The sequence below is a fragment of the Musa acuminata genome, chromosome BXJ3-7, assembly GCF_036884655.1.
Source record: "Musa acuminata AAA Group cultivar baxijiao chromosome BXJ3-7, Cavendish_Baxijiao_AAA, whole genome shotgun sequence".
NCBI lineage: Eukaryota > Viridiplantae > Streptophyta > Magnoliopsida > Zingiberales > Musaceae > Musa > Musa acuminata.
The window spans coordinates 40125471-40152792 of NC_088355.1; the positions used below are offsets into that span (position 1 = coordinate 40125471).

At 42.6% G+C, this 27322-nt stretch overlaps 3 protein-coding genes across 7 annotated transcripts; 1 reads left to right on the forward strand and 2 right to left on the reverse strand.

The window, feature by feature from the left end:
• Positions 1–2599: 2599 nt before the first annotated feature.
• On the reverse strand, positions 2600–4528 carry LOC135642963 (uncharacterized). Its single transcript, XM_065159444.1, has one exon. The coding sequence runs from the start codon at positions 4526–4528 to the stop codon at positions 2600–2602; it is 1929 nt and encodes a 642-aa protein (XP_065015516.1).
• Positions 4529–9175: 4647 nt separating this feature from the next.
• Positions 9176–16481, reverse strand: LOC135642811 (probable protein phosphatase 2C 6). 5 transcript variants are annotated; one of them, XR_010498074.1, is made up of 7 exons: positions 16111–16481; positions 14806–16013; positions 14340–14714; positions 14134–14239; positions 10262–10624; positions 9713–9778; positions 9176–9475 (listed from the first exon to the last, which is right to left on the reverse strand). XR_010498074.1 is itself a non-coding variant. In XM_065159259.1 (6 exons), the coding sequence occupies exons 2-5, from the start codon at positions 15592–15594 to the stop codon at positions 10284–10286; spliced, it is 1611 nt and encodes a 536-aa protein (XP_065015331.1). In that variant the 5' UTR covers positions 15595–16013; positions 16111–16481; the 3' UTR covers positions 9176–9778; positions 10262–10283. The 5 variants fall into 5 exon arrangements, 4 of the variants coding, with proteins under 4 accessions (XP_065015331.1, XP_065015330.1, XP_065015332.1 ...); XM_065159259.1 differs by having other exon boundaries at positions 9176–9778; XM_065159258.1 differs by lacking the exons at positions 9176–9475; positions 9713–9778 and adding an exon at positions 10012–10106.
• Positions 16482–18120: 1639 nt separating this feature from the next.
• On the forward strand, positions 18121–20263 carry LOC135642812 (protein ALP1-like). The gene has a single exon (XM_065159261.1). The coding sequence runs from the start codon at positions 18605–18607 to the stop codon at positions 20177–20179; it is 1575 nt and encodes a 524-aa protein (XP_065015333.1). The 5' UTR covers positions 18121–18604; the 3' UTR covers positions 20180–20263.
• Positions 20264–27322: the final 7059 nt, after the last annotated feature.

The window sequence follows — 27322 nt, forward strand, 5'->3', positions numbered from 1 at the left end:
CGTTCCTCGCGACACCTGTGTCTTGGAAACATTGATTTGTCTCCCTCATATTTCAGATCACAGCTGGAAGCTTACCAAAATTTTCTGGGTTCAGGTATGTCTCGGAACTTATCAGGAAGCTGCGCAAGGTCAAAGGACAATGTGATAGTCCCTAAAAATCCTGCTCCTCCATGAATGACAGAGCAAGAAGAACAAACACATTTAACGCGTTTTATTTAATTGTAGCTAATCGTCTTTCATCGCAACTTTTTTTCTTGGTTTCTTCCAGAAATAGAACGTCCATTCTTATCGAGTGCAGCATGACCAAATCTCATAAAGTAAATCTTTGCTTTCCGTTATCCTCTATACTCAAACATCAATAAGCAGCATCGTCCTCTGTTGTTCAATCAGTGGTTTTCCATTTCCAGTCTCTCCGTATCACTCGAGTTCCGAAACTACACTTCGGGCGAGCAATTCTCACTCGACTGTAATGGTTTTATTGTCACAATAAGGTTGGTTCTATTGAGATTATTAAGCATTTCAAGTTTTTTAGAATTGTTATCTCAATGAGATACTAAATAGAAAATTTTTTATAAAAAAATAATAATTAGGATCTGATTTTTTTTTATAAATATCTCATTTATTTTTAAATTTTTATAAGGGATGCTCTAAAGATGATACTCTTTATTATTTCTAAAAAAATAAGAAAAAAAAAATATATTTTTTAGAATTTATGTGAGAGAGTCTATCAGAAGAATTCATGTAACTTGAGGCCTTAATTTAATTTGCTCTATGAATTGATGTCACATAGTGAAAATTTTAATTGACTTCATCAATTTAGGTGGGATTTACTGAATCATGTTAAATCTTATATCGATTTTTTTATATGTTTTTTAATTTATTGATCTCTGGATATTCTTTTGATTTTTATTTTAATTTATTGATCTCTGGATAAGATTGGAGTCCAGCGTATTGTAGCTTCATAAAACCAGATTTCTATCCGAGTTTGAGAACAGAGTCTTCAGAATAATAGGATCTACAGCCCAATTTTTTATGAATATGTTGACAACCAAATCTCGATAACTCATATGTTGTAGCAGGTTTTGGGTCTCAGCTACAGAGAGCTTTCGTAATGCTTCGACTTCGATGGTTACCATCTTTTTGTCTCGAATAGTTGTGACGCAAAAGCTTAGCCTCACAACAGTACGTTGCGATAGCATATAAGATTTTTTTTTGATTTTTTTTAATGACTTGAGTTGTGATGATTGGTCCGCGTAACTTATTATCATGTTTTAAATACATCTCATAATCAGTCAATTTATTATAGAATTTTTTGAATGATATAGGTGAGTTGCATGTCCCAATTGCTACTGTGAGTTCCTTGTACTCGTCTTCTAAATCATTCAGAATATTAACTAGGACTTATTCATTACTGAGCGCATGACCTATCAAAATCAAGTCATCAATGATAACTTTGATATGTTGTAGATAATCAGCAATAGTACTTCCCTCTTGCTTTGTTTTTTGATAGAAGGCTGAGCTTACGAGTGCATGAGCGATTTGCCAAAATGATTTGCAACTTATGCCAGGCTTCTACAATAGTCGTACACGATGATATCAGTGGGATGACGGACTTAGTTATTTAGGCTTGAATAGCTTGGAGGATGAAACGATCTTGACGTAACCATAATTTGTAGGCTAGATTTAGTACCAGACTGAGATCTCTGAGATGTTGATCATTGATAGTGGACAATTAAGAAAGTTGTAGCTTAGTAAATCATAACCAAATAAGAGATTAAAAAATTTGGATACGCCAACATGCATTTGTTTTTGGATAGTTGGAAGGGGATGAATGTCGTAGCATTGATGATGACAAGACCTGTAATTGAGAAGTGTTATAATGTCATGCAGAAACAATGACCGGAGCATCGGACGTAGAGTCAAAGATGGCTGCAACGAGGTGCAGTGAACCGTACTTCTTCTTGAGCACGGTTGCTGCAGCGATCAGGGAGGAACTTAATCATCTATTGTTGTTGGGTTGAGCTTAATCATCTTTTCAGTCAATGGTTTGGATAGTAAACTAGTACCGAGTACCGGGAACCAAAACCTGCAATGAATCTCCCGTGCGTGCTTGTGGTCTGAGATTACTTGCGACGGTGAAGTGCTGTATTTAGAAATAGGAGAGCATCTTATGATCACCACAGTTTGCAGTTTGAATTTGCTCCTCCAACTCGATAATGATTATGAGGTCCATTGTTTAGATCAATAGGTCTGCCAAACCTTCCCCTTTTCCACCTACCCTTCTCATTTGCAATGCCAGGGGGTACCCAGTGATTTCTCAGAGCTGCTACTTGTATTTTCTCCACGAACGTCGATGATCCATAACAAGTTGAAACAGCCAGCAGCCATTTGTGTCTAGTCGACTTGAAATTGTAGCCAAAGGTTCTCTGTCAATGCATGAGAAGTTGGAACTGCTGTAACTCTCAGCAAAGGAGAGAAATTTACGAGAAGATTAAAACCAAGCAGCAGCAACAAAGCAGCTAATAAAGCATTTAACAGCTCAATTTCGATGGTAGTGGTGGCGGCAGCAGATGCCGCTGAGAGATGGCGAAGCTTGTCTTTAGATGAGATCGTCACCGAAGAGGCTGCCGATCATCATGATCTCCTCTTCTTGTTGCTGCTGCTGCCTCTGCCGCTGCTTTTCTCGGATCGAGTTCAGCTTCTCGAGCTTCAGACGCGCGCGGAATCCAGCAATGAAGAGCTCTGACTTGTTGTCAACGTCGGGGCTGGGGCAGAACACCGCCGCCCCCTCATCCGTTCCGTTCTCCCCCGTGTTTGCGGCAGTTCCCCCGAATCTTTCACTGTCAGTGTTCCCCGCCTCCTCATCGTCGGAGAACAGCTCTTGTGAACTGGATGCTAGCGGCGGTGGCGGTGGCGGTGGAAGTAGGGGAGACGACGGAGGTAGTGGGAAGTCGGAAAGATTGAGCTTTTCTTTCCTCTTCTCGAGCTTACCCTGTGGTGGAGCCGGAGGGGGTGGCGGAGGCAGTGGCGCTTGCATCTTATATTGGCGGGTTGGCGGAGGAGGTGGTGGTGAGGGAGGAGGAGAGGATTGCTTACCATAACGCCAGGTCGAAGGAAGGGGTGACGACGACGGAGGTAGTGGGAAATCAGAAAGATTGAGCTTTTCTTTCCTCATGTCGAGCTTACCCTGTGGTGGAGCCGGAGGGAGTGGCGGAGGCAGTGGCGCTTGCCTCTTATATTGGCGGGTTGGCGGAGGAGGTGGTGGCGAGGGAGGAGGAGAGGATTGCTTAGCAGAACGCCAGGTTGAAGGAAGGGATGGCGGCGACGGAGGGGAATGCGGAGGAGACGTTGATGATGAGTGAAACCCTCGGTTCTTACTCTTCTTGTGAGAGAACAGGTGGTGCAAGACAGAGGAAGACCGGGGTCGCGGCGGCGAAGAAGAAGATGCCCCCATGTAAAGCGATATATCGTCGTGGCTCCTCTTCGTCTTGCTCCCTCTCTTTTTCTTCTTGTAGAATAAAGCGATGGCGGCGGCGATATCCTTGGCACCTCCTCCTCTCCTCTTCTTATTGTTCGTCTTCACCTCATGAGGCTGCGACGGCGGCGATGGAGAGCGTGGCCGACGCGTTGGATGTGGCGTGTGTGGCTTCTGTGCTCCCGTGTTCCAATGTTGCTCCACCTTCCAATCTGGGAGATCCTCGACGGTCCTACTCCTCCTATGTCTTGTTCCAGGATTCGCGTCTCCCTCCACCTCCCTCCCCGGAAACTTCTCGAGGCTCCTCCCTCTGCCGTGTCGCCGCCGAGGCTGCGCCGTTGGCGGGGATGATGGCGGTTGGGAATTCCACGTTTCAAAGATCGCATCTTTTTCTACCACATTCTGCTGAAGCTTTTGTAAGTTCCTCTTGGGCAACCGCTGCGCCGTGGTCGGAGGAGTAGGCGGCGGCTGACTCGGCGGAGATCTCGATACCGGAGAACGGCTCTGCCGGATAACAAACGAAGCCACCGGAATGGCCTTGCCCGACGACCCCCCAAACCTCTGGCTTTCCCAGCTACCTGAATCCGACCTCCGACGATACAGATGGATGTCGTCGAAGAACTGCCACCCTTCAGCGACGGAGGCGCCGCCCCACGCGGCCTCCTGCCTCAGGTCCGGGTAGGAGCTGCTGCTCCTCATCCTCCTCATCCTCGTCGAATGGCCCACCGCAGCGTGATCAAGGTAGCTGCTAAGCTGCGCCGAGTGATCGTTGTACCAGACGTCCTTCGGGGATGAAGCGGAGGGGGACTTGCCGGTGTCGTCGCCGGAGTTCCGGCGGCCGAGGACGCCGCAGAGGACGGCGAAAAGGACGAGGACGAAGTTGAGAGTGTCCCATCCGTTCTTGACGAACACCGCGCGAAAGCCACGAAAGGAAGCAGAGAAGAGGGAGGGGAGGCAGAACAGGATAAAGATGGCAAACAGTACTAGCAACCCCCGCGGCTGAATGCCAGAGGAAGAAGAGGAAGCCGAAGAATCATCTCTATCTTCCTCCATCGAAACTGGTAAAATCCTCTCGCTTCGAGCAAATCTTTGTGTTGGGGTTTCACGGCCACCTCTGCTGCAATCGTCGGAGTGATGCATACAGAAGGGTTAGAGGAGGGGGAGGAGCTATGAAATCGAAAATTGTGCCATGGAAGTCCGATTCAAACAGCGACGATCGGTGTCAGTCCCATCTTTTCTCTTGCTATCCAACAAAAAGAAATGAAGCAACGAAGAAGCATCGGCAGCAATGATGAGCGATTGGACCCCACAAGCAAACAGTAAACCTGTCAGTGTAACTGAAGAATGCTTGATTAGGAGGCAATCGTAAAAACATAGTGGAGTAGTTAAAATAATGATGCATATTTATCCGTAGTATGGTTTTAATGACTGATGGAATCAGAAAGGGTGGATCGGCAACATTGACACACACATGGATGGGGTGCTTTCGAGAGGTGCACACTCCGTCAATTATGGAACCTTTACATGAATGCTGCAGTCGGGCCCCACCTCGAGCGATATTTTTGGCAGACACGCGGTAGAAAGCGTGGGAAGTTTTTCTCTTTTTATTGTTACGCACATGAGAGCATCACTTTTAGGTAATACGCTTACACAGAATGAATGAAACCTTTCAATAGTTTATGAGTTGGGGAAGAGACGCAGGTGAAAGATCATAATTTAATATGTTATTTTTTTTAAATAAAATTATATAAAATTTTAAGGATTAAAAAATTATAGTTTTAAAAATTAAAATATATTTTTTTTTAAAAAAATAATTTAATATTTTTATTTTATTTTTTTAAAATAAGATTAGATAGAGTTACAGTGATTATGGACTACTCTTGTATTTCACATCTATAAATATATTATATTTATAATTATAGATTAATTCAAATCTCAAGTCAATACTGTTTAAAGTTAAAAAGTTATTTTTTGTAAAATTTTAATAAATTTTTTTATTTGATTTGATTTTAAACTATTATTATCTTCTTATTATTATTATTATTATTATTATTTGAGAAAGGATTATCCTTGCATATGATTCTTTGTCACAGACGAGACGAGAGATAATATACGACTCTTAATCACAACTCAGCTCAGCTCAGAAAAAAGAAAAAAAAAGGATAAGACGGGTGGTTCTGTGTCAATGGTAAGAGCTTAGTTTTTCATGGGTGAGAAATTTCACGTTACGACCATTTATCTATCCATTGGTGGCAACCCTTAAACTCGTGCCCAGGGTCACATGACTGTTTGTTAGACTAAAGTTTTAAGATATTTAAATTTACATCGATTACATCAGGAGAGCCGAGAAAGATGCTGGTATACGCTAGCAATTGGTTGGTTTCATCGTACAAACATCCAAGTTACGATGGAATAATATTTTTTTTCCTTATCAAACATGTTTTCTCATCAAAATATCAATTTATTATTAAAAAAAATATTAATGAAAAACTCAATACAATGAATGAATATTAGTAATAAACAGAATATCGTTAATGAATTATCATCTCATTATCCGTAACCTGAGTGTTAGTCGTAAACAGAACATCGTCAGGTCAACGCCATGTCGGAAGTCTTACGTAGCCCACCCACCCACGAAGTTTCTTCTCTCTGGCTAGGATGCTGGCGATCAACAACAATCGCTTTAGCCGTGGATCTGTGACGCCGGCTGAATTCCTACGTACTGTGCTGACCTCTCTTTTTGCACATTATTGTTCTCTGGTAAGAAAAAGAAAGAGAAGGGTTGCTTAGGCTGCTACGTAGGAACTCATTCCGATGATCCCACTAATCCTGTCGCATGATATGACACATACTTAACCCCGAATGCCGCCGAGCCCTCTATTCGATTAGCACGAAATAGCCAGAAGGAATGGTGGTGAGGCAAGGCTGTGCGTTTGTCTCTGTATGCAGCTGGCGATGCCTGCATGGTGGATTGGTGGCCATTCAATGATAGTAATACGAATGACATCAGCATTGCTAACGTAATGACAGCCAATTTGAAACCCACTAAGTTGACTTTGACTCGCCAAATCACTCTCACACCCTTTCTTTATACAACCACGTCGGAAGCATGACTCAACAGTTTGTTTATTTATTTCTCTCCTGTCAAAGTCGGGCCCACCCTTAAATGTATGATAAGACGCGTATGAAAGAGAGTGGAATGTCCGATTAGATTTGAAGTATTTAGGTCACTTCACCATTGGGATTCTAAATATTAAATATGAAGGAAGGTTCAATTGATTGGATAACGTGTGAGAAAGTGATTTTGAAAGTTTAGAGATTATGATAACATGGAGGAGATTGTGATAACACGAATCTTCATAATCTATATGTAAAATATAAATATAAAATTCATAAGTTTTAAACAGTTATGCGAATCGATCGTATAGGGTTTATGCCATTTTCACATCCGAAAATTTTAATTTTAATAAAAATTCAAATTCGATGCCAACGGAAGTCACCTCGATAGGATAGACTCTAAATACATTTATGGACAATGAATTATCAAGTGGGCCGTGGATGAGGATCTTGATCCCTACAATGGTTGCTTTTGCTATTGTTGCTCCTCTCATCTCGACCATCTAGAGTTACTATAGACCAAAATATTTAAATGAGAATTAAACATAATACACTCATCAGGTCCATATAAGTCAATCATACTCATTGCCCACTTCCGATATGGGACTAATGAAATGTTACAGTTGGTCTCATAACTGTTCGTGTGGGGACACGAGCTATACTGTAAATGCTAATTGGAGAATGAGTATCCACTCATGGAATGTTGGATGGTTAATGATACATCATTGTCAGACAACAATTTCGTTATCCCAATGATGTACCTAGTTCTTAGACTTAAGACAACAAGATGTTCTATATGAGTACTTTATTCTTTGATACCAAACTTATAGGCCTAGAAGTCTATATCTAGCATAGTCGATTATCGGGAGTGACAACTAACCTTACGAGGACTATTGAGTATCGATAGATGATCATCCACTCTCGGTGTCATGAGAGGAATATCTTATGTGTTCTTACTCAGATAAATCCCTATCTAGAATCATTCGGATTGAGAGAAAAAGAGTTATACGGGAGAATCCGATTAGAGCGAGACTCTAGTAGAAACGACATAAGCCTGACAGTACCATGCTCGGTATACAGTCTCTGGAGTATTAGATGAATGAGGGATTATAGATACACGGTAATTGAGGACAGATAGGTCCAATGGATTGGATTCTCTTATATCGTCTAGGGATTGCGACGTAGTCGCTTAGTATGCTTGCAATCGATAAGTCAAGTGAATTATTATGAATATAATAATTCATTAAGTCAGATAGAGTTTTAATAGGTAAGACTCACGGTTAGCTCGATATTATGCCTAAAGAGTCATATACATATGATAGGCATTACGACGAATAAAGGTTCGAGTATGAGATATCTGTTGGAGCCCTACCTTATTGAATATCCAACAATAAGCTCTTGAATTATTGGATCCTATGGATGTGATCCAATAAGAGTCAATGAAAGATTATTAGATAGAGATCCACTAATCTAAGAGGCTTGGGTGGTTGGATGGAGATTCAATACCTAATAGGGCAAGATCCATTATGGTTAAGTTGACAGAGGACCTCTATAAATAGGAGGGAACCGAACACCCATAGGTCAAAGGCTTCTTGGTTGCCACCTCCTATTTTCTTCTCTCTCCTTCTCCTCCTCAGATAACAGCTGTGGAGATTTGGACAGCGATTCGAGGAGCATTGTCACAACCTTACTGTGTGGATTACCGCTAGAGAGAAGGACATTTGACCTCATTCATCCTCTCCTACAGATTTGTAAGGATTTAGGAATATACGATCTCTCTAGGTAAAACCTAATATTTCATATACGTAATTTTTGATTTTACAGATTTTACATATAAATCTTTAAACAACGATAAATATATTTTTAAGAAATTTAAAATTTTTATTTTTCTATTCTTTCGGTGATGTCGCCTCTAGATTTTTCAACCGTATAATATCATAATTATAATTTTTTAAATTCTTAACGATTCAATGGACGATATGTGGAGCTTGCTAAGAGTGTCACATGAAAGGCATATTATCACTTTGAGATGCTAGTAATAAAATTTGAGTAGATTCTACGACCAAATTAACATCCTTGTAGGAAGATAAGGCGATGATGACACTTGGCATGTGCAGATAGATGTGGTCCAACTACTTTGATAACAAAGAGAATCCTCAAGTGACGTAGCTGCACTGTTAAACTATCATCCGGAATTTCATGTCACATCCAAAGTGGCTTAAAGTACTCCTTTCGACTCCCATCAATAACAACATGATCAAAATAGCCTAAAGCATTTATTTCAATGATAACATAACTAGGGTCTTAAAACAACCCAAAGTACTTATTTGAATGATAAAACGAGGATAAAACGACCCAAAATACTTATTTGAATGATAATGTGATCAAATCAGCCTAATATTTATCAGACAAGGGTCTTAAAACCTTCTAGCACAATATTTGAGAAAGGAACGCAATTGTACTCGACACTAGAAGACTGTGTGGTGCATTCCGTAGCACTTTGAGATTCTCAAATTCCAATGCATTTAATGCTTAAAGACTCGACATTTTAACCAACACTGACTTGAGGGATTTTATCAAGTATGTTTCAATATAATTTTTATATTTTCGTAAAATTTTGACACATTTTGAATCGCACGGGTTTGATACTCCTCGACATCAAACCGAGACAAATACATAGAATCTCCATTGACTCCGAATCAGCTTCCCAATCAAACAACCACTATCTATTTAAACACCACAACATTGTCGGAACAAACTTGCACTGCCGCCGACACCTCCTTGCAGCGTCTCGTTAGCCGCCAACCGAGGGAGTTCTCTTCTTCCACAAAATAAATAGATAGTTTAACAACCCACACAATTCGCCATCTTCCTTTTGCTATCCTACAAGTCAAAAAGTAATATAAATCAAGTTGTATTCGGATATCCTACAGGTCAAAAGTGCCAAAACATCTTCTGTATCACAGGTACTGCCAAGGAGTTCAATTTCCCACTTCGCTCTCCCAACAAACGACCCAAGCAATGTCATCTAAATTTCCACCTTGTCAAGTTTGAAATGCTGCAGAATAGCTGACCTATAGCAGATATATAATCACAAAGTTCACCAAACACAGCAGTTACCTAGCTAATTTTGTTTTCGGATGAACTACCATGAATCTGAGAAGCCCAACAGTGATGATCACCTCTCTGCAAGGTGAAACCACAACAATCAAACAGATTAGTACTTTCCTCGGATATCATCAGCATAGCAGACCTCTACTTAGATGGAATCTATAGATCTCATTCGAGAAAACTCTTTACAAGAGATGAAGACAACGTCAAGCAGAACGAAGCGCAAGAAGACATCGCACAGCCTCCAAAACTTGGAGGTAGAATCGAAAAGCTTATATCCACCAGCTGAACGCATCCGCACCAAGGCAGCATAAAACAGCCACATGGAGGGCTACATTGGCTCGATTGCAATGTCAACCGCATGGCCTGGCTTAACAAAATAAAATTACAAGATTCTAGAGACCTGCATTAACACATAAGCCCTATAAAGATTCTATAGTGTATGTAGAGTACAGCCCCTGTAGCCCACAAAACAAAAACCAAATGGGCCAAGCAATGTACTTAAGGCCATCGAATTACCAAGTTTGAAATGCTATAATTCTCTAGTAAGTTACTAACCAGATGAATAACCATGACCGTCCTAAGACTTGGTCTTAAACTTCCTTTGTGCTTTTAGATCTACCACAATGACTGTGATGTTGTCCTTGCTTCCCTTTTGGATGGCAAGTTTTGACAGGAAATCTGCAGCAGCTTGAGCTGCAGGATCAGCTTCCTCACCTCGATGGTTGACTGGCGATGATACAATACCATTCTTTTTGTGCCATAGCAGTATCCGCCTTCGGGCTATATCGCATACCTCTTCATTGGACATGACATCCCACAAACCATCGCTGGCTAGGATAAGACATTCATCCTCTCTACATCGTGGAACAATTGTAACTTCTGGTACTGGAATTATCCATGGCTTCAAGTAATGGTCCCCTGCATATGATCCAGCAAGTAACTGTATTCAAAATTAATGAAGTCGTGTATACAATAGCTGCCAAAACAAGAAATAGCGTTCCATTCTGTCAACACCAAGTTGATTCGACCTTGTTTAACATGATAGCAGTCAGATCTTGACAGCAGTGTCAACGAATCCTCAAAAGTCAACTCTTTCAAAAAGTTTATTAGTTTGGAAAATTGATTGTTTCTGCCCAGTAAACCCCTGGGCTGTAAAAATAAGAACGCTCCATATGAGAGCTACTATCTTGGTCTTCTTAGATAGAGAGGTTCCAAGCGAAAAATGTATAACAAACGGTTAATTGATCATCTTATTGAGGTAGGTTCAAATGCCATGTTTTTGTTCCTATGTTCAACAATAATACTCTTTGGTTTACGTTTTAACTCCAGATAATTTTCCCAAAAAACAAATCCATGAATTCTTCTAACATAATTTTATGTTCTGATAACTTGAAACTTTGTCATGCCATGGATTAAAATGGGCACAGAACAATACAAACACTCACTATCAGTATGTGTAATTTGAAACACAGCATTGTATTTATCTTGAAGATGTTAAAACAAGAGCAATCAAGACTAATAATGTGAACCTAGAAAAGAAGATTGCAACTTCACCTGAAAGACTTTATACAAGATAAAATACCAAAAGAAAAATCAGCAACAGTGACCAAGAAGTGGCCATCTCATTAGACCTGTGTATAAGATAATCAGAATAATCTACAAACTCACTAATACCTTTTTAAAATGGATAAGCCTTTTAATTAGACAATCAGTTGCAATGGTTTTCTGAGATACAAATACTCTTTTCTTTTCATCTAACTTGATTGGAACTTCTGGCTTGAATTTAGACAATTGACAACATCAAGCAAACTACATTTGTTGATAAAAGAAGCTAAGAAAATGAGATCTTCAGTTATAACATGTAAGATGAGCCGAGAAGGGAATGATATTGCTGCCTGTGTTCTTGCATTGCCTGATGGTGATATGCAGACAGCAAAGGAATTATTTTCTTATATAATCAAGGGAAATGCCAAACTTACTTTTCAGGCTAAAACTCACTAGAAAATTGCACCTTTAAAATTTTCAAAATCAGCAGAACTGGGACTCTTGTATTTGAAGGCCTAATGTTTTACGGAAAAAAAATATAGACAAATCATTTATGTAGAAATTCACTTCCTTTAGCAAGCAGTTTTCTCTAGGTTGATATGTATAATTTAAGCCATTGTTATCAGTTTTTATAATATGCACTATGCTAGAAGTCTTGCATATTAGTCTGTCAAAAGACTGTTACAGTATGAAGTTACTGAAATAAAAACTTGAGATAGTTAAATTTTCACTCTTATCTTGAAATGGTCCTCTGGAGATGACAGCTCACTTTTATTTATAAAAATAAGAAAATCAGAATAAACAGGAGCACGTGACATGGACACATATCTATGTGCCAGATCCAACAAAGGGAAAAAATGTAAATGTGCCAACATGTGCATGAGAAACAATTAGGATAATATTTATGATTCTTATATTGTGATGCTGTGAGACTAAGAACTGTGAGAACATGACTTTTGGAAGTGCAGTTTATACAAATCATTGAAATCAACCAGTGATTTAAAAAGTGCTAGGCGCCAAAAAGCACCACGGTCCAAAAACGCTCAAGGCGCTAGGTGCTCGCCCGAGCGACGTGAGACGCTAAAATATAAAAATATATAATAAAATTAATAAATATAATTATTTAAAATTTTAAATAAAAATATACTATTAAATTAAAAAAATCTAAGATACAAAATCATAATGTCACATTAACAAAAAGTTTCAAAATTTACACTAGTCATTTATCCTGAAACCTAACAATAATTTCAAATAAATAAAAATTAATAGTATTAAAATCAAAATAATAGTGTTATACTGTATACAGTTAACAATATACTGTATACTGTTAACAGTATACAATATAACTGTATACAGTATACTGTTAACATTATACTTTCGATTTCGAAAGAGGAGAAGCGAAAGAGAAGAGAAGAGTGTAAGGGAAGACCGAGGGTGCTGAGAAAAGCGGGAGCGGTAGCGACAACGACGAGTGACAACAGTGGCAGCGGCAGCGGCGAGCAGCGACAACAGCGAGCAGCGGCAGCGGCTGCGGTAGCAAGAGCGACGAGCGGCGACAGTGGCAACGGTAACAAGAGCAGCGAGCGGCAACAGTGGCAGCGAACAGCGTGAATGGCGAGCAGGGTTAGGGTTGGGGAAGTCGTGCTGATATCAGTGCTTTAGTTGGTTCGATTGAACCAACTAAAGCAGAATCGAACCAACTAAAGCAGCGGAGACCGAACCAGACCTAAACCGCTGGTTCGGTCGCCTGGTTTAACCTAGGCGCTCGCCCGAAGCGCTCGGCGCCTGGGCTCGGGCGAGCGCCTAGGCGACGCCTCTTTGAAGTCCGTCGCCTGGAAACGAAGAGAGGCGCTCGGGCCTCGCCTCGCCTCGCCCGAGCGCCTTTTTAAATCACTGAAATCAACTTCTGATATCGTAAAATTCTTCAGTACTGGATTTGTATAACTAACGAGTTTGATAAGAGCACAGCTCATACACGTGGATTAAATAATGCATCCTGCGGATGTGAAAGCAAGAGTCCATGTATCATTGATTCTTAAAAGGTAGACACCATAGGCATGGATCACCTAAGCAAAAGGTATATTACGGGGTTATTCTGCACATTCTCATGTCTGTTACAGGTTAACAGCATGAAAGGTTCTCTTTCAGCTTTTATCCAACATTCTTTTTTTGTGAGCCAGAGCTTGTTTACAGCAAGACAAAGTCTTTTGTTTTAAGATCAGATAAGGCCTCAAAAGACAGAAATGCATAGATAAGCAGTACCTAATTCTTGCAACTATCATGTAATTTGTATAATCAGAATGGAAAATTCACACCTAACATCTTGCTTGAATGTAAACAGAAAAAAACACACGGATCTATTTTCTAGCAGTCACAGCAGGAGTCTTCTCTCTATTTTCTAGAATTCACCATAGGAGTCATCTCTCTGTGAAATCCCATTATACTCTGTAGGCCAGCAATTTCTCAAGGTATGGTCTCCTCATTAAAAGATGAAGATATATTTTGTCTGCCCTATAACTTCTTGCTCCATGCAGAAAATTGTCTACCGATCATTTTCCTAAAAGTTGACAAGATAACCATCTCATTTTCTGGAAACCACCATAAATAGTGTATAATGATGGTAATTTATCATACAAAGTATTGAGCAACAGATCCATTGTATTTTTCTCATTTTCATGCTATTGTAAATTTGTAATATAGAAGGCCATTTTCTCAGAGTGAAATTTAACTATACGGTTACTAGTTTATGTTATGCATAATTGACAAATATGACTACCAAAATTTTGCTCAAAAAAAGGATTAGTAATATATAAATATATCTGTTTTTCTGTAAGCAACTTTGATATCCTTGATGACATTGTCCTAGAGGAAAGGGTACGCACCAATTGACCGTGACATGGCAAGAACACCGAATACACGATATCCATTCCAATGTATGACCTTGCCTCCCTGTGCCTCAATTCTTGCATACTCATCTTCCCTGTTTGGCTGATATACAAGAAGAGTTTTCCCTTGGTTGAGATCACAAATTTTCAATTGAAACAAAGAGATACACACACAAAATAAAAGCAAAATATACAAGCCTCACTTTATGATCAACTGACAGAGGCACAGGTTGTTTGCCACGGCAAAGAACAGCCCTTGAGTCCCCACAGTTTGCAATGATGATGTGTGATGAACAGATAACAGCAACAACTGCTGTAGATCCCACTGTCTCTGGAGCTATAGGTATTAATGGTGTATCAGAAAATTTTTCGTCCTTGGATTTATCATCTGAGCTTCCCAAATTCCCTTCAGTTACTTTTCCACCAACCTCATCATCAACCTGTTGAAAGCAGTTAATGAAGGCTCTCTCCCACTGCTTCTTCCAATCATCACAAGTATTGCTCCTCAGATCTCTAGCACAATTCCTTAACTGCTCTATTAACACATGGTGGATTCGCTCACGACAATAATCAGCGACCTGCAGCATGAAAGAACCACCAGCAAAGCTTTATAACTGTCGCCTAACATAGCAACAGATGATTAGGAATGATAGCTAAAAGGTTTTGCACCTGGGAACCACCATGGCCATCATAGACGCCAAAGAAATGGGCTGGCAAGCGAATCAAGCTCGAATCAAGGCCATCTATGTCTTGATTACCGATGAGCAACCACAAGGGGATTTCATAAAAATAAGGCACTGCCACAACAGCATCTTCCATCTCTGGCCTTCGTCCACAAATTGACACTTGCCCCCAAAAGGGTAAGTAATCCACCAAGAACACACTTCGCTTGCTGCTGCTGCTGCTGCTGCTTGCCTGACTTTGCTGATCTTCCTGAGTTGCAAGCTCAACAATGGGCGTTACTGGTATTATAAAATCAGAATCGACCATGCTTACTGTCAGTGCATTAACACCGAACTCAAAAGCAGGACGCCCGTTTAAGATCTCACCACTCTTCTCCACCTCAAGGGCAGTTGGTGCGCATGTCTCGGATGGCAGATCCATATCCAGCAACTCGTCGGCCGTGCTGTTGATACTCCTGCTGCTGCCGCCGATACTAGTAGCGGCTGAACAAGCGATTCCTCCCAAAAATTTGCGCTCCATGGAGACCAAATCCTCATGGAAACTACCCACCGCTCTGCGGACGTCCAGATCATCCCCATCCCCTCCCTCTTCCATGGCCACCACCTCAGATTGCTCGACCTCAGGTGACAAACCCGTGGCAGCAGCATCCATTGGATTGGGCAGCAGGCCTGCAGTCTCGGTAATCAGCTTCAGGCAGGCAATCTCCATCGAGTTGTCACAGGTCGAATTGGCCGTCCTAAATGATAAAGCCACCGCCGGAGGCATCTCCTCCATTAACTCCTTGTCCTGGGCCGTCGTGGCGGTCAGAAGTTATTATACGCTGGGCTCAAAAGTGACACATCCTACTGACTTCTAACGAATGCCCTCCCCCTCCTGTGGATCACGCTCGAAGTCGCCTCCGGCCGCATCTCACGGGTTCGCCGTGCCGCATCGCGAAAAGATCTGACAACGGGATGCAACTACTGATCCCAGATCTAAGGCTTGACCTCTTAAGGAAAGCAAAATTCCAGGGTCTCGGATGAGAGAAAGACGGGGAACTGGACCAGAGTCGGCGATTCCCCTTCATACAGGGCACTCCATTGACACCAGAAGGAAGAAGAAGGGTAAAAGAAGAGAAGAGGAGAGTCAGCAATAATCACATGCGCGTAACAACCGCACCAAATTTGTTGCGCAAAATTGCAACCTTTTTATCCCTAGAAAAAGCAAAGAGGGGTGAGGTGGAGGGAATGACCCCAGAAAAAAAGAAGAAGAATCAAAGCGAATCCCAGCTCCATTTCTGATCTGAGTTACCTGCGGCTGCGGGCACCCGTCGCTTCCTCCATTAAGAGCTACGCATGACTCAATCCATCACTTGTCACCATACTAGACAGGAGCAGTGAATGATGACAACCATGGGGACGTAGAAAAAGAAGAGAGAAGAGCGGAGAAGAAAATCCAACCTGTTGCTTCTCACCAGCTCCTTCTTCGATGACAAATAGTGAGAGATCCGAGCGCGTGTTTGTTGACACCGTCAGATTAACTTTTTATTCGAGAGGGAGGAGAGAAGTAGAACGAGGAAGAAAGCAACGTCCACCCCGAAAGAAGTTGAGAGACGAGGAGGAAGAAGGAGAAGAGGAATTTTCCTGACTACCAAAAGCAAGGGATCTGTTTTGTGTGCTCTCCCACCCTTGTTAATTTTGGTGGAGGCTGATGGAAAGATAGGGATGGAGACGATTACCACGGACAGGTGTCGGTCGTGCGAGGCCATCACAATAATCCACGGATCACCTATTGCATGCCCGTCCCGCATTCACGATAGTTCTTCCCTTCGATTGGTCCTCTGACTGGAGTTCTTCCGGGACGAAATGGTTTCTTCCCTTCCATTGGTCCTATGACTGGGGTCCTTCCTAGAAAAGAAGAATCTCTGGGTCTCCCTAGAGCAGCAGATCCGTCCTACTTTTGCGATCTCGTTGCCATTAGAGGTAAGGGGAAGATTTTATATCACGAAAATAGCCCTAGAAATATGAAGTCCACGGAGCCGGACTCTTTTCGACGCACCCGTCCCTCTTCCGGATCACCGTCAGCCACGTGATCTGTACCGTTGGATGGCCGAGGTAATCATCGTCGCCCCATGATTTCATCCGTCTCCAATCGAAGCTAGCCCCGGTAGGCACCGAACACGTGGTCGGCTTATTGGCACGTGGCTTAAACATTCTTTTATTGCACGAGAAGTACCGGACCTAATCATTATCTCCATGCTTTTCTACCAGGATCCCTGCCCATTCTTGGGATTGGAGGAATTACCGGGACCCACACGCAGGCTCGTCGGTAATTAGAAGGACTCGGCAGACGGGTACGCCATTAAAGGATAGGAAGAGGTTCTTTTTTTGGAGCGTTGGCAGCTAGCTTACACCTTGCCCCCGGAGGCCTGACACGCGTCCCGATGCGATAAGAAGAGAGAGGAAGAGAGAAACGGAAACCGCAGCGGGAGACGCCGGGTCGACGGTGCGTACCGACGTGCCCGTCGCCACGCGTCCGTCGCGGTATGGCTCTATCTTTCGGTCCTCCCTTTCATCGACGTGTTCATCGGCAGTCGCATCCGACCTGTCCCACCGCCTCTTCTATCTCACTGCCATCTCTAACGACTCTCAGGTCCGTGACTTGTGTCGTTGACTGTGGAAGGGATCCATCAGCTTTCGATTCGGCGGTCTGTTCATCCATCCGTCGGTGCTTACTACTTCGCGACCCGCATGAGAAGAGACGGATCCATCCACATGAATGTGTAACAACGAGTCGTTCACGGTTGTGGAAAGCGCTTTGGGGCACAATAAAAGGCCGGATCTTAAGAATATAACGCGGATCATAAGAAAGGGCCGGACCTGTGAAATCGGATTGGATCCAAACGATTCCTTACAACGCGGAGGGCGGAATTCTCATCTGCATGCAACACAAATCAGAATCAGTTTGAGGAAGCAAAATAAAGCCAGCCTAGAAATTTTAATATATTCTATAAACACAATATTATTTCCTTGCTGATTCGCACATGCCAATTACTTCCCAAGTCATCACCCATTAAATTGGCTTCCATTTGGCTTTCATAACACACGGCTGTATTTGTTGAAACCACGCACCACCAACCGATCTATCGTCGTCCAATAAAAGCCGTCCGTTTTCCGCTAACAGGAGACCACCAGCCACCATGTGATACATCCTCGGTTCCTCAGACCCACCCCCCACGATCCGATTCTTGCCGACCTCACCTTCCTCTTATTATTGATCGCCACCAATCCAGGCTTCAACCACATGCCCCTTCGACCTTGTTTCTATTTTATGATCCACCTCAAAAAGTTCGGTCCGCGTAGCACACCAACACGGAACTCCGACTCCAGATCACATGAGCTCTCGCTATCCCCTTATGCTAACGTGCTCCACAACGAATGCATCACACCGACGTCACCCCCACGCACCCCTAAACTTGTCTCGCTTCGCACCACCCCTCGACTTTATCCTGATCCGCTCACCGCCCCCCGCCGCGTGAGCCACGGTCTACTAGAAGCCTCCATGGCTGCCTTCGTCGGAAAGCTCCCAAAACCGCGTTCACACGCACCTTTCCCCGCAACCTATATAACCGCCCACCGCTCCTCTTATCCCCGTCCACCGTTCACATCTGGTCTGCGCCTCCGCCTTTATTCCTCTTTCGAGTCCGCCCCTTTCGTCATCCGACCCTTTTTTTTTTCTTGCTTCTCCAAACGACGCCACCAACCGCCGCAATAGATCAATAGAAAGATAGGAATATCTTCCATATATGAATAGTTTTCCGGCAGCTGCCACCACCCAACCCCTCCTCGAAGACGACTTCTCCTTTTACATCTCCTTTTTTCAGGACGACTCCGCCGCACCACCCGCTTCGCCTCCGACGTCGATCTCCGACATGCCCAAGGGTCGCCGTAGACGAGAAGCCGGCGCATCCGCCTCCGGTGAGGAGAGGAGGAAGAAGCGGAAATCGATCGCCAATCTGCTGACCTCCATCGCGGCGATCGACGCCCAGGATGAGTCCGAGCGGCGCGAGTCCGACGAAGACTCTCGCCGCGAGCTCTCACTTCTCGAGGAGAACCACCACCGGAAGGCTGAGGTCATGCTCGACTACTACTCCCGCCTCGAGGACAACTTCTCCGCCCTCGACGATGACGCTGACACCCTCCGCTCCAAGCGCGTTCGAGTAGCCGCCTCTGCGGTCGCCGCTGCAGCGGCGGCGGCCTCCGCTTCCGTCGAGAACGACGCTGGCCCTGCCACTTCCGCCGCCGGAAGCGGCCACCAGCAGAGGCGGCTTTGGGTGAAGGACCGGTCGCGAGCGTGGTGGGACCAATGCAACAACCCGGATTTCCCCGAGGCGGAGTTCCGACGAGCGTTTCGGATGGGCCGCGCCACGTTCGATTTGATCTGCGATGAACTTGGGTCGGCAGTAGCGAAGGAGGACACGATGCTCCGTGCCGCTATCCCCGTCCGCCAGCGAGTGGCGGTGTGCATCTGGAGGTTGGCCACCGGCGAGCCGCTCCGGCTCGTCTCGAAGCGGTTCGGGCTCGGCATCTCCACTTGCCACAAGCTCGTCCTCGAGGTCTGCACCGCGATCAAGACCCTTCTCATGCCAAAGTTCGTCCAGTGGCCCGACGGGGCCGCCGCTGCCGAAGCAAAATCCCACTTCGAGGCCGCGTCGGGAATCCCCAATGTCATCGGGTCCATGTATACCACCCACATACCTATCATCGCGCCCAAAATAAGTGTCGCCGCCTACTTCAACCGCCGACACACAGAGCGCAATCAAAAGACATCTTATTCCATCACCGTCCAAGGGGTGGTCAACCCCGACGGTGTGTTCACGGACGTCTGCATCGGGTGGCCCGGATCGATGCCTGACGACAAGGTGCTCGAGCAATCGGCTCTGCACCAGAGGGCAGCTGCCGGGATGCTCAAGAACACTTGGATCGTGGGGAGCTCGGGCTATCCTCTTATGGATTGGGTGCTGGTGCCGTACACCCACCAAAACTTGACGTGGACGCAGCATGCCTTCAATGAAAAGATCGGGGAGGTTCAGCGGATCGCTCGGGAGGCATTCGCAAGGTTGAAGGGGCGGTGGACTTGTTTACAGAAGCGAACAGAAGTAAAACTGCAGGATTTGCCTGTGGTTATTGGCGCTTGCTGTGTACTGCATAACATCTGTGAGCTAAGGAAGGAGGAGATGGAGCCGGATCTCAAGTACGAACTGGTGGACGATGAGATGGTGCCTGAGAACAGCATACGGTCGGTGAGTGCATCACAGGCCAGGGACAATATTGCTCATAATTTGTTACATCATGGCCTTGCCGGCACAGCTTTCTTTTAGTTTCTTTACAAAATTGAAATTCTTTTGTTTGTTGTCATTTATGGAACCATGCAGAATAAAACTGATTGGGCTTTTTGGTTGGTAGGACTGTAAAGCAAGGTTGGTCGTTCCTAATGACTGTAAGGTTTGAGTACTTAATTAGGTTAGTGTAGAGTCTGTTTGGAGAGGTAGAAAACAGTGACCCTGTTGCAGATTTGCTGTTGTCTTAGTTACTAGAAAAGTTCAGGTTGATAGGGAATTCTTTGATGTTATGCATCAATGCCATTCTTAACTTTGCTTGTTTTTTTGTTTCAAGTGGGTAATGGTGGTCACAAGATATTCAATTCTGTTTCCATTTCAGCGATAACCTTGTGAAAAATATTGTGTTCTTGCAAATTGTTTATGACATTGACAAAGTGAGTTTACTGTAAAATTCATGCTGGAAGACATCTTTTGTTTATCTTGTTCAATTAGAAATGGTGTATGATATTGGAAGACAGCAAACTTTCCATCACTCATCAAATTATGAGCTTATGTTTTCTTTCTTTGGTTTAGGCATCAAATAGATCAGAATTGTACATGATCTGCATGCATTGGGCAAATGTCAAGCTTGTCGTGTTTTGAGTTTTATTTTAGCTAAAAAATGCATAAACGATATGTTCAGAGGTTGTTCACTTAACCAACAACAGTAAGAAGTCTGGACTAAGGATGAGCCTCGGCTCCATGGTATTTTTACATATGTTCTACTCAGGTGTCAAGTATTCCAGCCACAGAATCAGCTTATCTATTTGTAGGAGTTAGATACAGCATGCAATGACCCTCCCTAGATATCACTTTAATGGGAGCATTGTGCACTAAGCCACATTTTTATACAGCATATCAAGGTGATACTTCTCTATGACTTTCAATGAGAAAAGCATCTTCCTGATTTCTGGGTCCTAACATGAATCTTTGGCAACTTGGCTTTTTTTTTTTTACAGCTTTATAAATAGCATCATTAGGAAGATGAATGATTGAAGATATGGAGTTCGAGAACTGTCACTTGGTTGGTAGTATAAAATGTTAGGAGCAAAACCATTCGAAATTTTGTCAGCTACTACTTTGTGTGTTTTTATGGAGTTGTGGTCTTCCTTTGCTTGCAAAATTAGACATGCCAAGAGCTGATGTCATTTGGACCTCTAACCATCTAATGATTTTTGTAGCTGTATCTCAAGTGTTCAAAACTGATTACATTAGTTGAGTTATATCATTTGGACCTCTTATCTTAAATCCGAAATCCAAATCACGAAACCTATTTGTTTGGTTGGTCAAAATGCTGTGGTGTTTAAAGAGTTGGCATGAGGAACCTTAAACCTCTCCAAGCAGGAGACCTGAATATGGCTTTAGTAGAACAGAGTACTCAGATACAGGAGCCTGTTCTATAACAAAAGAAAAAGATCAAGCTCTACCTGCAGGGTCATTTTAGTTTGGCATTAGAACCTAAAATCTTTCCATGCAAGAGATCTACAGAGTACTTGAACAAATTTAACTTGTTATACATTAAAAGATGAGTGATCAAGTTCTACCTCCCGGATCATTATGGTTCCTTCGTTTATCTAGCTTGCTTGAAGTACGTCTTTTGCATTTTGCAACTGCAGCTGCAAAAGTCTAGTTCATAGTTGACTCTTCAGACACATCCATGTAGGATATCGTTGGTGAGCATTCGTCGGGATACATTTATCCTAGATGATAATTACTATACAAAATGGCTTACCTTGTTAATGCATATGAGACTTATAAAGACATAAGAGAAGTAAAACGGGTTTTGGGATCTTCAGTGATAGTTCCGAGGTACCCAGAGTAGAAATGTTTGACAAGGTGCATATGCTTATGCTTATGAAAATTTATATTGGTTTGGATGCCTTTTGAGTGAATATTGTAGATTCTGTTTGCAAGAGCAGTTCCTGAATTATGACAGTAACGGTAGCACCTTGTATTTAATAAAGTAGGTTAGCATTATATGCGGATGATCTCTGCCTAGCAGCTTTGAATTTTGAAGTACTTGATCTCATGTGTAGAAATTTTTATTTTTTATTTTTTGTATTGCCGTTGAACATTATCTAGAAAGAATTGACACTTACTTTGAAACTTCTCCAAGTTTCTGCCTCTTGACAATCTTTTAAATCAAAGGAATCTTGATTTGAGAAAGAGAAGATGAGAGAGATAGGTAGGGATTCATAGTTGTAGGTTGCTGTCAAATAAAAAAAAAATGGGGGCTGGCCTGCAACCCAGTTCTCCGTGGGGCTGTTATTTACTTGTCAGGTATATACCAGTCTTGGTTGTTTTGTTTTCAACCGTGTCTATAGATTCTCATCTACTCTCTGGTTATCTCCCTCTCTACAAGTGAACCCTTTGGCTGCAGCGACCGAATCTGGCATGGTGCTGACAAAAGCCACTAAGATAATTATGTCTCTCTTGCCCTATCTAACCCTCTTTCTGTTGGTGCTAGCCGATTGAGATTGCATAGGTAAGGTGAGGAAAATGGCATTGTTGCATGGCAATATAACTAGGCCCTTGAATTACATCTGTTCTGGCTGTTCAAATTGGTTGTGTTGGTTTTGTATGAACTGTTAAGAAGGCTCTTGCTGATGTTAACAATATTTATACTTTGAACTTTCATTGTTTTACTGTGACAAAATTTTGCCATATGGTGATGATCTTGCAATAGGCTATTTATTTACTCTCAACTTTACCTGATTTCTGAAATTGTGTTGATAGTGTCTAAATCAGAGGAAAGTTACTTTGTGTTGTGTTCCGTCTCTGTGGTTTTTAGTGTTATAAAATCTTATATTTGGTTGCCATTTTGTAGAATTCTGTTAGCCGTGATGTGAAGCTTAATGTAGTATTGTTCTTACTGAGACGATCCATAGCTTTATGACAAGATGGTTGACCGCTGATTTGGAATTGGACTCAACCTTAGTTGAAGTCAAAGTTCTTCAACTAAAATTCATCGGAAGTTGCGGTGTCATAAAATAGTTGCATTCGGCTAGATCTTGCAAAATTATGTCAGATGTGTTCGGTTTTACCGGCAAAAGCTACTTTGTTACTTAAATTAGTGCTCATAAGATTCAAATATAAGGTTGAGAATTATATCCAAGTGGTCTTCGAGGAAAGTTGATGTGAGATTCTTAGACGTTATGTGATAGTTAATTGGTATTCGATTATTGGTAACATGGCGTTCAAATGTTCATGCGTTAGATTCCTTTATCATTTCCTCATTGTGAAAAGTGTTGGGATATGTTCCGTAAAAATATTGTTAAGGAGCTTTTTTTTTTCTTTGTAAAAAAATCTAGGTCGAGATTGGGGGTTCAATATTTTTTGATCGACTCATTCCTTTGATAATAACTCTCCTCTATTGTTGGACGAGGAAGTGGACCAGGTATTTCGATTGAGGGATAGTCTTTCTTTGTTCGAAGTCATACAAAAGATTGATGAGGACTAGCTTGTTGATATGTGTCTCAGTCTGACTTTTCGAGATATATCTCGGTCCCCTTCTTTTGATTTTATGTAGTTTTATAACATCAATTTTTTTTTTTTTATCAGCATGAACTTGCATTCCTTGAAGAAACAAGGGTGTGACTCCTCTTTTGGCGCAATTGCGACCTCGATAATCTTGGCTCCTGTCCGTGAGGTGCTACCCATGGAGGTGGGTTCGACCCAACCAGGCCAAGATGTGAGCATCATCCAGCCAAAGAAGGGGTATAAAATAGTCGTGAAGATGGCCCCTCATCTTCTAAGGAGGAGGTCCGAGAAGTCCATCGTTAGCTAAAGCTCTATTTTGCCAACACCAAAGCCTATAGAGAGTAATGTTTTGGCAGCATTGGAGCCTATGAAGAGTCTTGTTTTGCCAATGCTGAAACCTGTGAAGAGTCCCAAGGGCCCCTATTCTCTCTTGGGCTAAGGAGAAGAGGGGCCGAGGTCAATGGTTGACCTATGCAAGGGGAAATCCCAGCATTTCGTTACTTCGACAATAGTCGACCTGTCCGTTTTGACTTTGGGTTCTCTACTACAACCAAGATGGGGAGGCGGAAGGACAAAAGGTTTGGGATGAAAGCAAAGCCTCGAAGTAGTACTATCAATTATCTCTTTGTTTGGGTCTAGCAAAATAGATTTATCTCTCTTTTTTTGAGGTGTTGCTTGATCAGGGTTATCACCATGAAGTACTAGTAAGATAGGTCATGACATGTTTGTGCACCATCATTATATGTCGGCCGTATTGGACCGGGTTTGGGATGTCGGTGTTGTCATCAACCAAAAGCTCATAAGAATGTCGACCTTCTGGTAGAGGTTGAGGAAGGCAGGAGCTAATTCTCCTGTCGTCGTTCTTGCTGAGGCGAGAGCTCGGGGTGACAAATTGGTTCAAAAGTTGAAGGAGACTGAGCAAGAGCTTATTGCCTTAGATAATAGTTGGAAAGCATTTGAGGAAGTAACCTGGTGAGGAGTTGTTGGGGCTCCTCTAAGAGCTGGACTTGGTAAAGACACTTAACTCAGAGCTTGAGAAGAAGGGTGGCGTAGCGAAAGAGCAAGCCCGGGAGCTCGAGGAGATGCTGAAGGTTGAACAGGGCAAGGTGCCAAGGAATCAAGAGGAGGCGATCACTAAGTACAAAGCATCCATCGGATTTTAAAAAGGGTTGGAAAGATCTGACTTCGCTTCATATAAATTTGGGTCTTTGATCACCTTAGTTCGTTTCAAGGTGCAATATCCAGGAATAGAGCTTAAGGAGGACCCATTTACTGATAATCCCGAGGACTAGGGCATCCAGATGGAAAGTAGTTAGCTTTCAATGACAACCTCGACTCGTCGCCTTGCTCGGGCATCTGATCTGTTGCAATTTTCTTTTGTTTTTTTGTAGTTCAGCATCTAAATTTGTTTGTGAAGACCCAATCCATCTACTGTAGCTTTCTTTTAGAGAACTAAAAAAGATACTTTTTGTGAACTAAAAATGTACCTCGATCAGGCCCCTTATGAGCCTCAATGATAAAACTTATTTAGGTTGGAGATATGTTATGTTCTTGGTAATGTCCCACTTATGTTGTTCCCAAACAATAAGTTCTATCTTAGACGACTTCAATGACTCAGTATGATCCTTCCTAACTCGGTGCTAGCTTTCCTTGAGATCGGGTTAGGTCACTTATTTCAACCTTGCATAGTACTAAGTCTCATAATTGAATTTTCCAAGGGCAAATATCTCTGTCATAGAGCTTGGTCATTGCCTTCTTATATCTTAGAATTCGTAGGTATGCAGCTGCTCTGGTCTTATCGATTAAATCAAGCCCAGCTGAAAGCCCTGCTTTGGAGGTTTTCTTATCTAAGTTTTCGATATGGAGTTTTGGAAAAATTACCTCAGGTGGTAGGATGGCCTCAGTGCCATATGCTAGACTTAAGCATGATTCTCCCGACCCTATCTTTGGTGTCGTTCGGGAGGCTCATAGGATGCTCGACAACTTATCTACCCATATGCCCTTGCTCGTCTTTTGAGACCTTCAAGGATACCTTGGTTGATGACTTCGACAAATCATTAGTTTGAGGGTAAGCCACCACTGAACCTTAGTTGGATTTCATAGTATTGACAGAACTATCTGAATTTTGGGTTGTTGAACTAAGTCTCGTTATATATGATAAGAACCTTCAGCATCCCGAAGTAGGTGATGATATTCTTCTATACAAATCACTCAACCTATCTGTCGATTATTGATGCTAGCGGCTTGTCTTCCACCCATTTTGTGAAGTAATTGATCCTTATAATGAGAAACTTTCACTGACCCAAAGCAAGTGTGAAGGGCCCAAGAAGATTCATACCTCATTGGGCAAATGACCACCCACAATCGATTGGGCTCAAGGGGATTGTTGATTGTCGTGGTACCTGAGTGAATTCCTGACACCTGCAACACCTTTGGGCATACTCGATTGCATCCTTGCGTAGTGTTAGCCATTAATACCTTTGCTAAAGCACCTTAAAGGCATGGGTACGTTCACCGATGTGTTCTCCATAAATACCCTTATGAACCTCAACAAGTACCCTCTTGATCTCGTGAGGGGTTAAACATATAAGGAGCAACCGATTGAAAAACATACGATATAGTCAACCTTTAATTAGACAATACTAGGCTTGGTGGTGCTTAACTCTTCAAGTCACTATAGGGTCGGTTGGGAGAATCTCGTCTTTCTTGTAATATAGGATCTCATTCATCTAGCTCAATTCCTCTTCAACTATAACCGTATCGAGCTTCTTGATGGCTCGGGAGTGCATTAAGAAGCTCAACACGATGAGTGGATGCTAATTGGGCGAGTGCATCTACCTCAATATTCTCCTCACATGGTATTTAGAACACCTGGAGTTAGAAAAGGTTTTAAGCTAATATTTGTATCTCGACGGGGTATTTTGCCATAATTGTATCTCAGGCTTCATAGTTTCATCCCACCTAGCTTACGACTAGTTGTGAGTCACTAAACACCGTTAACTCTTGAACCTGGGATTCATGTGTGAGCTAAAATTTCGAGATGAGTGCTTCATATTTGACATCATTATTAGATATCTTAAATTATTCGAATATGAGGGCTTGCTCGTATATCTGTTTGGTTCGAATACTTTCAAATATGAGGGCTTACTCGTATATCTGTTGGTCTGGATCCTTTAAGATAATGTCGACACTGTCTTTATTGAAGGTGGTTGAACCATCAACGAATAATGTCCGTAGACGGATGGTGTCGATTCCCCATTTACATTTATTTCAATTTTTTTATGTATGCCTCTGTTCCCGACATGTAACTAACTAAAAGAATATTACATTTGGACACATACGAAGAAGTCAAAGCCGAGCAACCCGTGAGGAGATGTGAAGATATAGTTAGAACACATAGTTTAGGTTCTCGAAGTATCCTGTATCAAGGAACGAATTAGAGGTACCTCGAGGGTTTCATCAGAACAGCGGCGAGCACTTGTGATCGGAGGCACAGAGAATTCCGTTGGCGATGGCGTCCGCGGCATCGCACCTTTACCCAATGCCTATGTCGGTCGAACACGATGCGTACGGACACCACGTCGTGTGAGAGATCATACCGACCCTGAAATTTGTCAGGACTGTTATGATGTTACTTGATCAGGGGCTGAGGAACATACCACA

What these genes read in the sequence shown, in the direction of transcription:
- LOC135642812 (XM_065159261.1), top strand. Translation starts at nt 18,605, where the DNA reads ATGAATAGTTTTCCGGCAGCTGCCACCACCCAACCCCTCCTCGAAGAC.
- LOC135642811 (XM_065159259.1), bottom strand. Translation starts at nt 15,594, where the DNA reads ATGGAGGAGATGCCTCCGGCGGTGGCTTTATCATTTAGGACGGCCAAT. An exon ending in CTCTGTCAGTTGATCATAAA is followed by an intron (nt 14,240 to 14,339) that starts GTGAGGCTTGTA and finishes CTTGTATATCAG; the next exon opens with CCAAACAGGGAAGATGAGTA. An exon ending in TGCCATGTCACGGTCAATTG is followed by an intron (nt 10,625 to 14,133) that starts GTGCGTACCCTT and finishes GATCATATGCAG; the next exon opens with GGGACCATTACTTGAAGCCA.
- LOC135642963 (XM_065159444.1), bottom strand. Translation starts at nt 4,528, where the DNA reads ATGGAGGAAGATAGAGATGATTCTTCGGCTTCCTCTTCTTCCTCTGGC.